Source organism: Mustela lutreola, chromosome 12 (assembly GCF_030435805.1).
Source record: "Mustela lutreola isolate mMusLut2 chromosome 12, mMusLut2.pri, whole genome shotgun sequence".
Lineage (NCBI taxonomy): Eukaryota > Metazoa > Chordata > Mammalia > Carnivora > Mustelidae > Mustela > Mustela lutreola.
Window position 1 is genome coordinate 55,317,867 of NC_081301.1, and position 16,550 is coordinate 55,334,416.

Sequence of the window (16,550 nt, forward strand, 5' to 3'; positions counted from 1 at the left end):
TTGTTTTTCTGTAGTGGGATTTCATTTGCTTTTTTAATCTTTATTATGATTTCAATATGTACCAAAGGGAATATTCAGTGTTATTGTTATGAATAAGACAGACCCAAGTTCAAATCCCAGTTCTGAGCCTTACTGGGAGATTTGATACAGCTACCTACATTCCATGTGCCTCAGTGTCCTCAAACACAGAAGGGAGACAATCCTCACATAATGAAATTGTTGTAATGAGGATTATAACATCAATTCATGAAAAAAGACTAGTGTAAAATATAGACCCTGTAGATTTTAATTGGAAATTGAATAACATATGTTCTGGAAACAAACAATACATTTGACAAGAGTAACAGGTATATCCTAACAAAGGAAATATTGGGGAAACCACTTTTTGAATGTGGACATTTTTCAGTTATAAACAGGAAGACTTTTTGATTCATATTTAAAGTGTTTAGTGCAGAAACATATATCATTTACAAAGAACAGATTGAAATCTCAATAGATTCACTCATAAAAGAATCATCAAGGTAAAAGAAATTGTGGAGGATTAATAATATCACATCAAAATGAAATGTTTATTTGCTACATGAGTTATATAGTCAGACATCATTTCAGAATACTAGGAGATTATTTATCTACCCCAGGATGAAAGTATATCATGTCAGACTTCATAAATCAATAGTGATTGTACTTTCCACTCCATCCATCTATCCATTCATCCATCCATCCATCAGTATATATGCATTTGTGTGTTTATATGTCATATCAGAATTGTAAACATCTATAAATAAATATTTGTAACAAATATTGTATGTACAAAATCTCAAAATACAATTTAGGAGACCTTAACCTCTAATCACCTATATATACCTAATCTCAATTATTCTTTGAAATTTATTATTACACAACTAAGCCTCTATCATTTGAGTTAGAATCACTAATGACAAAAGTACAATCTAAAGTATGACGTCAAAGTTGAAGTGAGCGGATCGCATACAGTTGTGGCTTCCAAAAAATTGTTGTGTAGAGGTGTGTGACTAACAGTACTGTTGACTTTATACCAGGAAGTTTTTGCCTAGAAATAATGCCTAAGTTTGTTGCAACTATTTTGTTCAACCTACTATTCAATAATAAACCTCAGTATCTTCTGGAAAATGAAACTTTTCATCATTTAAGAATACAAACAACAAAATTAGCTGTTATCAGACTTTGTTTTATTGCAAAATTTATCAAAGACCTTTTTTTTTTTGTAATCCCTGACCCCTTGCCCTGAAAACAAAAGCAAAAACTTAATTATTGCTTATTCTTTTTCCCCCTACTTTATTTGTGCCACTGTAGTAGAAGGGAGAAAAATCATTGTAATAAATAAAAACAGAGATGCAAGAGAGAAAGATAAATCAGTCCAGATGAGAAATATTAGAAGCAACAGAATTATCATCAAGCAGTTTCAAAATAAGCTTCTTTTAAAAAGGTTGTCATATAAAAAAAATCACACCAAAAATATAGCAGCGGAGAAGGATAAATACGAGTTAATTGCACACCAATCCCATGCAAAAAACTGGGTCATTAGCCAAAGCAGTAGTATTCAGAATCCAGTTTGGGGTGTTTGTGCAGGGCTTGTGAGTCCTCTATTATGGAGCTGTCACTGAATTGGTCCAAGTCTGATGGGGTCTGATGGCCAGGGACATCATCTGCCAAAGTGTCCAGAAAGCTCCCCACGGAGATGCCATCCAGCCCATCGCTGCCATCATGGAGGCTATTGTAGCTGCCACGTAAGGAGGTGCTCTGACTCTCCAATAAACTGCACAGGCTCCCACTCAGACTGCTGCCTCGACTGGTAATGGTGGCTTTCTCTTCAATCATCCACTTGATGGACTCAATGCTCTCATTGATAACAAGCAACTGGCGCATGAGCCTGACGTCTGTTGCTCTGAGGTTAACCTGCGGGTAACGCAGAGAGAGCAAAGACATGTCAGTTATTCTACATTTTTGAGAGACTCAAAATTCATTTGGGTTCTCTCTTCTGCAGGGCATAACTTTACGTGCACAGAATCAAATATAAATTCACTCGATCTCCGGATCTTTTGAAAACTGCTGGCCAATGCCAAAAATCATAATCAAAGAACTCACTCCCTGCTCCAAAGGGAACAGTGAAACTAAAACTCCCACTGCACACCTGACCCTAACTCCGCTGCCTGGAAGAATCATACTGAAGGTCAGGTTCTCTGGTAACAAGTATATTCTCTCTCTGGCCAGATTAATAGTTTATCCATATTAACTTGAGTATAGGTATGTAGATGCTATGAGGTGGGGCAAAGAGAAATGTGTAGTAATTAAGGAATTATCATCATCACCATCACTGTAGCAGCTCCTAGTTTCTGAGTGATAATGTGCTGGAAAACATTATGCAGATTCCAACCTTCATTATACTGTAGCATCCTTAGACCAAGGGTATTATTTCTATCCCTATTATACAGGTGAAGAAATGGAAATCCACAGAAGAGTATGGAAGAGGTCTGCACTCTCTCTGACTATATGGAAATATATCTAGTTCTAAATAATGCTTTTGTTCTTAAGAACTACATTGCTTTAAAAAAGTCCTGGAATCCAAAGGATGCTATCACACTACTCTGTTCTACTTTACAAGATGAAGCATTCAGATGTCTTCTTTAGATCTGATTATTTGCCCCAGATATGTCAGGGGAAGGCCCAATCAAATTTGGTATATTAACTCTGAGAAAGTTCTAGAACTCCCTCAGATGCCTTCTAGGTGTATAGTCCTTCTGACAGTTCTATACTACTTCAAAGAAATCTGTCTTCACAGCACAAAGCAGAATTTCTTTGTAGATCCTACTATTAAACGGGAATGTTTGCTAACATCAAGAGTGTGGTGGTTCTGTGGAAGGTGGAGAGAGGTAAGGCTGCATGAACTCTCATGATTGCCCATGCCCTTGTTGTGAGTGAAGAGATGTGGTTCTTATAAAGATTCTAGCACCTGGATTGGCCATCAGGGATATATTTGGCCACCAGAGGTCACATTCATTATGATTTAAAATAGATTTCCTTTTGGGACGCCTGGGGGGCTCAGTTGGTTAAGCGGCTGCCTTCGGCTCAGGTCATGATCCCAGGGTCCTGGGATCGAGTCCCACATTAAGTTCCTTGCTTGGCGGGGAGCCTGCTTCTCCCTCTGCTCCTGCCTGCCTGTCTGCCTATGTTCGCTCGCTCTCTCTCCTTCTGTCTCTGACAAATAAATAAATAAAATTAAAAAAAAAAATAGATTTCCTTTTTTTTTTTTTTTTTTTCCAGTTGGGGTCTTTAACCTAAGAAGCTGAGCCTTGCTAATTATTTCTTTGAGATCCAAGGCTAATTCAGATGTGTGGGTTTCTAGAATTATTAAAGACATTAAGTTATAAGTGACTCAAGCCTTAAGGAAGAAAGGAGCCTATTGTCTTCAAATGTATGCATTCATATTATAAAAATATTTCCTGGTTAGGAGTTAATCCATAACCGAAGGTGAACTTTGGGTTGAGTGAATGTGATGGACAAACATTAGGAGAAGATGGAACTTCCACCAATGACTTCAGAGATGTAACATTACAGGTCATGTATAAATACGCATTAAAAAAGCATAAGGTATGATCTTAAAACTCTCAATTTTGCTAGACTATTACATAAAGGGACTTGAGTGACTTCCTTGTCTTCTCTAAAAAAAGCACCATAAACAAACTGTATACAACGTAACTGTAAAAATCATTTGTCTCTGACATGTCTATGGACAGAAAACTGTTAACTTATTACATTTTGAGATGTTTTTCTTTCTGTTACACAGTGCCTCGGTGACACTGTTCTATCAGGGACCTCACAGTGACATTGTATTGAGAAAGGAGGCTTTCTGGCAGTCTTTATGTTCAAACTTACCCGCACACCCCATGAGCCATCAACATACTGTTCAGGTTACATGTAATACAACAAATATTTATACACCAACAACTCTTCTAGGTCTACTGAGGAGCCTAGAAAATCAATAGGAGCCAAAGTCTTACAAAATTCTTCTGTTAGGCATCTGCAGCTGATAAAACGTGCTGTGCCCATTGTCGGCATGGTGCAATATGAATGGGACCGTTTCCCGTCAGCTCCCCCAAATGAGCCACAGCTGCATTTGTCCACATCCCCGCCCTGTCGCATGGAAATATTCTGGTCCCAGCCCAGATATGGGTGTGTTCCCTGTTAGTCTCCTCACTTGGAATACTTCCTGTCTTCCTCTTCCAATCCTCCCCATTCCTAAGGTCCTCTTCTTTTGTTAAGCACTACTTGCTGATTCCAGCCCCTTCTGCTGGTCCATGCAAAAAATGTCTTAACAATTATTACATATCTTAAGATCTGACCCAAGCATCATTTTTTTTTAAACTGGCATAAATTTAGATCTGTGAGAGTTCAGCTCTTACGGCAGTTATAATGCACATTCCCAATGACTGTGTCACTCTGGGGTTAAAACATAACCGGGACAAATTTTTTCCAGCAGTTTTCGCCTGAGTTACACAGTGGCTGCATCAAACACAATTTTTTCAATCTTATTGAGCAATGCAAATCAGAGGAACAGACTATGAAGTAACAAAAGCTGCCTTTGACCATGAAATGATTTATTTAGAAAAAATCTTTTTCTTCTGAAGGCAAACATTCACAGGCCATTGAACCACTGCTGGGGGGGGAGAATGACGAAAGCGAGTCCGTTAGAACACGTTGATCTGGCTTATAATGATTACAGACTTAACTTCTAACTCTGTCCTCCTGGGGAGAGAGTAAACATCGGCCCACTGTGGGAGCGCTGGGCCAGCCAGTTCACACGGTTGCCTGTCCATTCCCTGGCCCCGCCTCACACCACTCTCTCCTGGAACTAAGGTGTGGATATGCTGTTGCCAATGAACCTTGAAAGTCTGAGCAATCCACCACAGAAGGAAATCACAATGTTGCTTCTGTTTCTGGTAGCTGCCCCACCTTTCCTCACTGTTATTCATGTCATTGTTAATGAAGTGGGGCCGTCTATTAAGGAAACAGTCACCTACCCTTCAGCGGGAAACTGGTTCTTTCACTTAAGGTCTTATAAGGTCCATTTCATGGTCCAAGTTTAAGGTCCACTTCTTGGAGAACCCCTTCCTGATTGATATGGAATCCAGTGTCCATGCCTAGTTTAATACTACATTTCTGGGGTTTTATTTGTTTGTTTTCTTCACAGTATTTATGGCTAGTCGAAATCCTGCTTATTGTTTATGTATTTTTTTTGTGCTCCTCATGAGCATGTAAGCAACACAGAATGCAGGGGATTTGGTCTATTCTGTTCACTGCACTGCGCACAAGACCTGCAAGTGTCCTTGGCACATAGTAGGTGCTCAATTCGTAGTTCTTCAAGGGCTGAATGATTGTTTCAGATTGTACCATCTGTCAAGGATACCCCTCCCTTGGGTTTTGCTATGGGTCAGTGATATCTGGCTTGAGTGGAAGGAGAGAGGCGGCTCTGAAAAGAGCATTTCAGCACTGAAGTGTTCCCAGCATGCAACTCCATTCTGATTCATGTACAGGATTCAAACACCCTATTGCTAGCTTAAATGTACACATTATTGAGATAGTATCTCTGAAAGGAATGGACTTCCAGGTGTGAATATTATTTTGTTTGTTCCGAAGTGATACCTGGTGTTGGTCTTGGCAGAGACACAGGGATCTGTAAACACTTGATGAAATGAGTTAAACAAAGGGAACAAACAGGACATTGACAAAAAAAGAAAAAGGAAAGAGCAGGGAATGGAAGAAAAAAGAGAGGAAAATTAAAGAGAACAAAGGAGGAAAGAAGGAAAGAAAAGAAAGAAGAAAGAAAAGAAAGAAAGAACAAACGAGCAAGAGAGGAAGGAAGGAAGGAAGAAAATATTTGCACCATTGATCCAAGGAGATGTGAATGTTCTTTCCTCTTTTCCTTCACCACCCCTGCCCCCACTCTGGCCCTTGCAGTATTGTGATGTGTTTCATCTTAATACTTAACTGAGGTCTCTCATGCTTTAGGATTAGTAACAGGTTTCCAGACTAGGTGAATGCTGAAATTTCCTATCATTTTTAGACAAGTAGTGGACTGGGTATATGGCAGAAATTAAAACAAGGGATCCTGAAAGAACAAATATTCTTAATAATATTTCCCAGATCTGTGTTTTCTTCCTGGCTATCATTTTAATGTTGAAAGAAGATAAAAATTACAAATTAGCATAATGGAATCCAAGAAGGAGAAAAGGTGGTCAAATTTTCAATGAATCAGGGAGTTGCTGAACAAGTCAACTTCTTTTGTGGTGCTATCCCAGGAATGCGGTATAGGGTTCTAGTCTGCCACTGTCACTCTCTGCCTGTGACGTCTGGGCAAAATGCCTTGGCACATGGGATCTCATCCCAAAGCAACAGAATACACATTCTTCTCTAGTGCACATGGAACATTCTCCAGAATAGATCATATCCTCGGTCCTAAATCAGGACTCAACAGGTATCAAAAGATTGGGGTCATTCCCTGCATATTTTCAGACCACAATGCTCTAAAGCTAGAACTCAACCACAAAAGTAAGTTTGGAAAGAACCCAAATACATGGAAACTAAACAGCATCCTTCTAAAGAATGAATGGGTCAACCGGGAAATTAAAGAAGAATTGAAAAAAATCATGGAAATAAATGATAATGAAAATACAACGGTTCAAAATCTGTGGGACACAACAAAGGCAGTCCTGAGAGGAAAATATATAGCGGTACAGGCCTTTCTCAAGAAACAAGAAAGGTCTCAGGTACACAACCTAACCCTACACCTAAAGGAGCTGGAGAAAGAACAAGAAAGAAACCCTAAGCCCAGCAGGAGAAGAGAAATCATAAAGATCAGAGCAGAAATCAATGAAATAGAAACCAAAAAGACAATAGACCAAATCAACGAAACTAGGAGCTGGTTCTTTGAAAGAATTAATAAAATTGATAAACCCCTGGCCCGACTTATCAAAAAGAAAAGAGAAAGGACCCAAATAAATAAAATCATGAATGAAAGAGGAGAGATCACAACCAACACCAAAGAAATACAAACTATTATAAGAACATACTATGAGCAACTCTACACCAATAAATTTGACAATCTGGAAGAAATGGATGCATTCCTAGAAACATATAAACTACCACAACTGAACCAGGAAGAAATAGAAAGCCTGAACAGACCCATAACCAGTAAGGAGATTGAAACAGTCATTAAAAATCTCCAAACAAACAAAAGCCCAGGGCCAGACGGCTTCCCGGGGGAATTCTACCAAACATTTAAAGAAGAACTAATTCCTATTCTCCTGAAACTGTTCCAAAAAACAGAAATGGAAGGAAAACTTCCAAACTCATTTTATGAGGCCAGCATCACCTTGATACCAAAACCAGACAAGGATCCCACCAAAAAAGAGAGCTATAGACCAATATCCTTGATGAACATAGATGCGAAAATACTCAACAAAATACTAGCCAATAGGATTCAACAGTACATTAAAAAGATTATTCACCACGACCAAGTGGGATTTATTCCAGGGCTGCAAGGTTGGTTCAACATCCGCAAATCAGTCAATGTGATACAACACATCAATAAAAGAAAGAACAAGAACCATAGGTGACTCTCAATAGATGCTGAAAAAGCATTTGACAAAGTACAGCATCCCTTCCTGATCAAAACTCTTCAAAGTGTAGGGATAGAGGGCACATACCTCAATATCATCAAAGCCATCTATGAAAAACCCACCGCAAATATCATTCTCAATGGAGAAAAACTGAAAGCTTTTCCACTAAGGTCAGGAACACGGCAGGGATGTCCATTATCACCACTGCTATTCAACATCGTACTAGAGGTCCTAGCCTCAGCAATCAGACAACAAAAGGAAATTAAAGGCATCCAAATCGGCAAAGAAGAAGTCAAATTATCACTCTTCGCAGATGATATGATACTATATGTGGAAAACCCAAAAGACTCCACTCCAAAACTGCTAGAACTTATACAGGAATTCAGTAAAGTGTCAGGATATAAAATCAATACACAGAAATCAGTTGCATTTCTCTACACCAACAGCAAGACAGAAGAAAGAGAAATTAAGGAGTCAATCCCATTTACAATTGCATCCAAAACCATAAGATACCTAGGAATAAACCTAACCAAAGAGACACAGAATCTATACTCAGAAAACTATAAAGTACTCATGAAAGAAATTGAGGAAGACACAAAGAAATGGAAAAATGTTCCATGCTCCTGGATTGGAAGAATAAATATTGTGAAAATGTCTATGCTACCTAAGCAATCTACACATTTAATGCAATTCCTATCAAAGTACCATCCATCTTTTCCAAAGAAATGGAACAAATAATGCTAAAATTTATATGGAACCAGAAAAGACCTCGAATAGCCAAAGGGATATTGAAAAAGAAAGCCAACGTTGGTGGCATCACAATTCCGGACTTCAAGCTCTATTACAAAGCTGTCATCATCAAGACAGCATGGTACTGGCACAAAAACAGACACATAGATCAATGGAACAGAATAGAGAGCCCAGAAATAGACCCTCAAATCTATGGTCAACTAATCTTCGACAAAGCAGGAAAGAATGTCCAATGGAAAAAAGACAGCCTTTTCAATAAATGGTGCTGGGAAAATTGGACAGCCACATGCAGAAAAATGAAATTGGACCATTTCCTTACACCACACACAAAAATAGACTCAAAATGGATCAAGGACCTTAATGTGCTAAAGGAATCCATCAAAATCCTTGAGGAGAACACAGGCAGCAACCTCTTCGACCTCTGCCGCAGCAACATCTTCCTAGGAACAACGCAAAAAGCAAGGGAAGCAAGGGAAAAAATGAACTATTGAGATTTCATCAAGATCAAAAGCTTTTGCACAGCAAAGGAAACAGTTAACAAAATCAAAAGACAACTGACAGAATGGGAGAAGATACTTGCAAACGACATATCAGATAAAGGACTAGTGCCCAGAATCTATAAAGAACTTAGCAAACTCAACACCCAAAGAACAAATAATCCAATCAAGAAATGGGCAGAGAACATGAACAGACATTTCTGCAAAGAAGACATCCAGATGGCCAACAGACACATGAAAAAGTGCTCCATATCACTCGGCATCAGGGAAATACAAATCAAAACCACAATGAGATATCACCTCACACCAGTCAGAATGGCTAAAATCAACAAGTCAGGAAATGACAGATGCTGGCGAGGATGCGGACAAAGGGGAACCGTCCTACACTGTTGGTGGGAATGCAAGCTGGTGCAGGCACTCTGGAAAACAGCATGGAGGTTCCTCAAAATGTTGAAAATAGAACTGCCCTATGACCCAGCAATTGCACTACTGGGTATTTACCCTAAAGATACAAACGTAGTGATCCAAAGGAGCATATGCACCCGAATGTTTATAGCAGCAATGTCCACAATAGCCAAACTATGGAAAGAACCTAGATGTCCATCAAGAGATGAATGGATCAAGAAGATGTGGTATATATACACAATGGAATACTATGCAGCCATCAAAAGAAATGAAATCTTGCCATTTGCGACAACATGGATGGAACTAGAGCATATCATGCTTAGCGAAATAAGTCAAGCAGAGATAGACAACTATCATATGATCTCCCTGATATGAGGAAGTGGTGATGCAACATGGGGGCTTACGTGGTCAGAAGAAGAATCAATGAAACAAGATGGGATTGGGAGGGAGACAAACCATAAGTGACTCTTAATCTCACAAAACAAACTGAGGGTTGCTGGGGGGAGGGGGTTTGGGAGAAGGGGGTGGGATTATGGACATTGGGGAGGGTATGTGCTTTGGTGAGTGCTGTGAAGTGTGTAAACCTGGTGATTCACAGACCTGTACCCCTGGGGATAAAAATATATGTTTATAAAAAATAAAAAATTAATAAAAACAACAACAACAACAACAACAACAACAAAAAGATTTTATTTATTTATTTAACAGACAGAGATCACAAGTAGGCAGAGAGGCAGGCAGAGAGAGAGAGAGAGACAGGGAAACAGGCTCCCTGCTGAGCAGAGAGCCCCACGCGGGGCTAGATCCCAGGACTCCGGGATCATGACCCGAGCCGAAGGCAGACGCCCCAACCCACTGAGCCACCCAGGCGCCCCCTAGGTTTGCCTTTTAATGTGAGACTCTAATCCTAGTTTCTAATTCAGAGCAACAAATTCTTCAGATTTGTAATTGACAGAAGGCCTTTTTTTTAAAAAACATATTTATCTCTAAATTTACAGATAAATTAACATCTTTTTATATCTTATTAAAAGGCTGCTATAATTGTGCTTGGAATATTATTTTTCTAGTTGTTTATCCCAGTTTCTTTGTGTGCTCCCTCTGCATAACCGAATTGAGTCCAAATCTTCCTCTCCAAATTCACCACATTCTCAATCTGATGATCACAGAAGGTTTTCTGCCTACCTATCCTTAAAATTTCCAGCAATCTTATTAAGAGCTGTATTTATAAAGCATTTGTCTAACTTTATTCTCAGAGGATCTCTAAGGATATTATTGTCTCTTTGCAGCTCAAGAAGACATTGTACAACATGTCCACCCACTGCTCTTGGTTTCAAATGCTTCTGGAGAGCAGCCTGTGGCCCTTGACAAGGGCTGTTCTGCCAGAGCTTGTCTCTGTTTCCTCAGGCAGCTAAAAATTTACAACAAAATTTCTTTCTAACTGGGCAACAGAGGATCCCATTTTTCTATCAGTCAGCTTTGTCTCCCTCCATTTGTGTTGTTTATATGTGGAACTGAACAATAACTAAAACGGTTCTCTTTTTCCAAAACCTTATATATAGAAGAGTAATTTCCCCCAAGACCAAGCTCCATACACAAAAACACTGTCATCAGCACAGTTAGCTGATGTTTTGATAAATTAGAAAGCTGCATCTGGTTTATTTGAAAGGGGCACAGGTGACTCCCCTGAATCTTAGACATAAACTACTGCCATCAGGCCTCCTCCTGAGTTCTGCGCAGTTTCTGCTGATCAGTCCTCTGATCGCCAAAATACGACCCGGGAGATTTTCAGTCCCATCCTATCAGGTGCTAGTCCAACCAGTACTCAGACGCCTGTGATGTCAATTTCTCGTCCACACTCTAATATGATGAAAGCTGTTTCCCCTAGTGCTCCCAACATGTATATGCAAAGTGTCACTGGCTCATGAAAGAGACTATAAATGACCTGAGTAGAAATTCATTTGGGAAGACTGAAAAAAAAAAAAACAAAAACAAAGAAACAAACATGGACTTCAGACATTTGTAGCAGAGCAGCTCACAGGAATGAACAAAGACTCAACAAGAAGTATTTCCACTGGATTATAGTGAATGTTCTCTCTGCATCTGTGTTTTTCCAATTTAGAACTTAAGGTGGGATTTTATATGGGAGATGAAGATATGATGTGCTCCTCCATGATTGCAGTGGCTGGGCTTACACTGGGAAGGAAGGAAGATGCGCACGGTGGCGTGCTGCTAAATGTTTAACAACTGGTTCCCTGGGAAAACTACACACGCACCCACACACATACATGCAGGAGGAATCGTGCTGATAGAATAGATGGATAGCACACACTTTACAAATCACACTAAAACGTATGTTACCTTTTATTATACATTTTATATAATTCATTGATTCTAAAAGAATGCCCTTTGTTCATTTTTGCTGACTTTTTTTTTTTTTAACATTTATTTATTTATTTGAGAGAGAGAGAGAAAGCCCACCTGCACCGGGGAAAGGGACAGAGGTAGAAAGAGAGAAAGCTCAGGGGCTTGATGCCACCACCCTGAGATCCTGAGATCATGACCTGAGCCGAAATCCAGAGTCAGACTCTTAACCAACTGAGCCAGCCAGATGCCCCATGACACACTTTTTTTTTTTTTTTTTTTAAAGATTTTATTTATTTACTTGACAGAGAGAAATCACAAGTAGGCAGAGAGGCAGGCAGAGAGAGAGAGAGGAGGAAGCAGGCTCCCTGCTGAGCAGAGAGCCCGATGCGGGACTCGATCCCAGGACCCTGAGATCATGACCTGAGCTGAAGGCAGCGGCCCAACCACTGAGCCACCCAGGCGCCCCCCATGACACACTTTTAAATTTAATCTGCAATATCGACATTTTCTCCATCACTGTCTTAAGACAGTCAACCAGATAAAAATTAAGTTCTGTTTTATGGTGTTTCCCAGTTTCTGTGCTGTCAATACTCCTACCATAGCTAATCTCAAGCTGCCAATGTGATGCCACCAAATCTGAGTTTGAGGAGAAATGCTCAGTTGCACAGCATTATGTAATATTGTCAGCTTAGGGGTAAAGTACATATTTTAAATAACCTCAAGAAAATTATTAATAGTAAAATAGTTAAAAAGTGATGAGTTTTGAGCATTTATAACCTTTTTTTTTCATATAACTTCTTAGTTTTTAGGTTACTATGCATAATTTAAGGCTTTTTGAGATATGATTGACATACAACATTGTGTTTGCTTTAGGTATACAACATGATGACTGATATGTACATATTGTGAAATAACTACCACAATAAGTTCAGTTATCATTCATCACCTTGCATAGTTACAAGTTTGTTTGTTTTTCTTGTGATGAGAACTTTTTAAAAAGATTTTATTGTTAAATAATCTTTACACCTGACATGGGGCTCGAACTCACAAACCCGAGATCAAGAGTCATCTACCTTACTGACTGGGCCAGCCAGGTGCCCCGAGATGAGAACTTTTAAGATCTATTCTCTTAACCACTTTCAAATATACAATACAGTATTGTTAATTGTTAGCTTCAGCCACCATGCTGTGCATGACATCCCCAGAACGTATTTATCTTGTAAATGGAAGTTTGTATCTTTTGGCCACTTTTACCCATTGAACCTATCCCACACCCTCCCCCTCTGGCAACCACAAAACTGTTCTCTGCATCTGAGACTTCTGGTTTTTTTAGATTCCACATACAAATGAGATCATACGGTATTTGTCTTTCTCTATTTCACTTAGTGTAATGTCCTCAAGGATCATCCATGTTGTCCCAAATGGCAGAATTTCCTTCTTTTTATGACTGACCAATATTCCGTTGTGTATATATACACCACATCTTCCCTCCCCATTCATCTAGGGATGGACAGTTAGATTGTTTCCATGCCTCGGCTCATGTAAATAATGCTGCAGTGAACATAAAAAGTGCAGATATCTTTAAGACTTAGTGATTTTGTCTCCTTCAGATATATATACCCAGAAGTGAGATTGCTGGATTGTATGGTAGCTTATTTTTAATTTTTAAGGAAACTGCATATTGTTTTCCATAGTGGCTGCACCAGTTTGCATTCCCACCAAGAGTGCACAGGGTTCCCTTTTCCAGCACTCATTTATTTTCTTTTTGATAACAGCTATACTACAAGGTGTAAGGTAATATTTCATTATGGTTTTCATTTGCATTTCTCTGATGATTAGTGATATTGTGCATGTTTTCATATACCTATTCATATACCTGCTGATATGAAAAATCTACTCTTCTACTCATCTTTTAAAAATCAGATTTTTTTTGCCACTGACTTGAAGGTACTGAAAGAGTAAGGGCTTTACCTAACCTGCTGAATTTAATGATAAGTAGATTAGAGAGTTTAATTTCTCCCCAAGGGCTTTTATTTTTCTATACAGGATTAAAAACTCAGTGTAATTTTGTCCTTTCCACTAAATATAACTTGAAGGAAATTTAACTATTTATACCAAAATTATAAAAAAGTGTTTCCCATGGAAAGATTTCAAATTGAATGTAGATTATTATTATTATTATTATTATTTTTAATTTTATTTATTTATTTGACATAGAGAGAGAGAGAACAAGTAGACAGAGAGGCAGGCAGAGAGAGAGAGAGAGAGAGAGAGAGGGAAGCAGGCTCCCTGCTGAGCAGAGAGCCCAATGTGGGACTCGATCCCAGGACCCTGAGATCATGACCTGAGTCGAAGGCAGCGGCTTAACCCACTGAGCCACCCAGGTGCCCCTATTATTATTTTTTAAAGATCTAATTATTTGAGAGACCAAGAGAGAGCATGGCAAGGAGGGATAGAAGGAGGAGAGAGAAACTCAAGCAAATTCCATACGGAGTGCAAACTTTCATGCAGGGCTTGACCTCGGGACCCTGAGATCACGACCTGAGCCAAAAACAAGACTCAGAGGCTTAATCAACTGTGCCAGACAGGCACCCAGAATATAGATTATTATTTAAGTATTATTGAGACATGAAATATACTTGGAAAGAGGATTGTGATGTATCTAAAACTCACTTAAGCATTTGCATTTTTATATTATAATTTTTAACAGATATATTTCTAACATATGCTGCATACTTCTCTATCTTGATAAAGAGAACCACATAGAACCAAGCTGAATCAAGTAGAAACAGCCACCATTATAAACAGCATTTTTAATGCAGTTACTCAGCAACATGATTAAGGGATTTGGGGAAATAGGGCTGTAAACTTTTTTTTTTTTTTTTAACTTAGTTTCAAACATCCACTCTCACCCAGATATTTAATCTTCTCTATCAGGGGCTTCTTGGTGCTGGTATTCAATCTGTTCAATCTGTTCCTCACAGTCCATATGCCCCATTTCTTCCTTAGGCTCCCTACTCTCTTTCCAATCGGTCTACAGCACTGTGGTATTTCAGTAACTTTCACTTTTTCCTCTTCCTGGAAAGGGGAGAACTGAGTTGTGAGGAAAACTGATCCCACCTTGGGAAGGAGCATCAGTGGGTAAGTAACTTTCCACAAGGAAGCCACCCCTGTGGCAGAAGAAAGAGCACGGGCCTTGCTCCAGAGTGCAGGGCTTCTCCTCCTTCACCAGCACACCGGTCACCTCAGAGTCTCGTTAAAATTCAGGTTCTGTCCACTTGTTCCAGGATTCTGCACTTCCAGCATGTCTCCAGAGTATGCCTGGGGAACCTGGAAGCCTTCCAGAAGCCCCCTCCTGGTGTCTACATCCCTGTGTGGTTCCCTGACTTTGAGCGTTCACTGGGCCTATTAACTTGTTTCTAAGGAACAGAATAGAACAAGCATGATGGGATGTCTCTTCTGAGAAAAGATTACAAAAAGGTCCGGTTTCCGTCCTGGGTATACACTCCCACTGGCTCTGAGGAGAACCACCTGTCGGGCTGTGAACTGTCCTATTGTGAGATCTCCATGATAAGGAACTCGTATCACTGGACAAAAGCTAGCAAGGCCAAGGCCTGCCAACTGCTTACTAGCTCTATGAGTGAGGCTGGAAGCAGATCGTTCCTGAATTGAGCTTTGAGATGACCGCATCCCCTGCCGACAAGCTGGTTGCAGACTTGTGAGGAGAGCCTGAGTCAGAAACACTCAGTTAATCTGCGCCCAGGATTCTGACTCACAGAAGCTGTGTCGTAAAATGTCTGTTGTTTACATTGTTAAGTTTCAGGGTATTTGTTATTCAGCATGAACAACTAATACACCAGTGCTGGTATATGGACACTTGATGGAAAAAGGGCCTACAGATCTAATTGTGGATGATTTTGGGTAACGGATGCTGGACCACCATCTCCATGGAATGCTACTCTACTGACTCACTGTTTTACAGTTTGGGGGACAAAAAAAAGTAAGAAAACAGAGTAATTAAATATTTAGTGATAGAGACAGAAAATGCTCAAGGAAGTTAAGGTCTTCAAGAGAGGGCCATCTACATCCCCCACAGGACAACCTTTTTTTCCCCTTATTTAGAAAGAGAAACAACATTCCACACCTCTGGTATCTGAGACATGATGCTTTCAGTGGAGGTCACATATAAACATATTCCCTATAACTTGAGGGTCATAAAAAGGAGGGTATACAATGATAAAATAATCAACTAAACTTAAGTAATAGCTTTCAGATATAATTTTAAGAGTTTAGAATACAGTAACAGATTAATGAAGCTGACATCGCTGAATTTTCAATACTGAGGATTCTACCACATTGTCATCTTGCTTTTCATAATTCTCCATTTAAATTGAAGAATTCCCTTTAATTTGGCCTCCCCAGGGGAGAGCAGGGAGGAAATTAGGGTAGGGATTAAAATCGCTTTTATTCAGAGTCTCCTATGAGCCAGTTATCCCATTTTCTTTAGAAAGAATCTTCTGGGGGCACATGGATGTCTCAATTGGTTAAATGTCTGCCTTCAGTTCAGGTCATGATCTCAGAGTCCTGGGGCGGAGTCTGCATCAGGCTCCCTACTCAGCAGAGACTGCTTTTCCCTCTCCTTCTGCCCTTCTCCCCAACTGATGCTCAATCTTTTTCTTTCTCTCTCTCTCAAAAAAAATAAAGATCTTTTAAAAAAAATGATTAAAAAAAAATCCTCTGTAGAAAGGTCCTTTTGTGTAGGAAACATAAGTGAGGCACTGGCATTTTGATACAATCATTCATTTTTACCTAATGTTGGTAATTTGGTAATGTTGGAAATATTTCACTTCGTGATGCTGAAGATCATTTTGTTTTGTAT

General features: G+C 39.4%; 1 protein-coding gene across 1 annotated transcript in view; it reads right to left on the minus strand.

Annotated features, from left to right (window-relative positions):
- Nucleotides 1-263: 263 nt before the first annotated feature.
- The window catches only part of LURAP1L (leucine rich adaptor protein 1 like), a 50,863-nt gene continuing 34,576 nt past the window's right edge, over nt 264-16,550 (minus strand). The window contains exon 2 of the mRNA XM_059141992.1: nt 264-1,935. Within this exon, the coding sequence (XP_058997975.1) occupies nt 1,561-1,935 (375 nt within the window). The 3' untranslated portion in view covers nt 264-1,560. The remainder of the gene's footprint in view (nt 1,936-16,550) is intronic.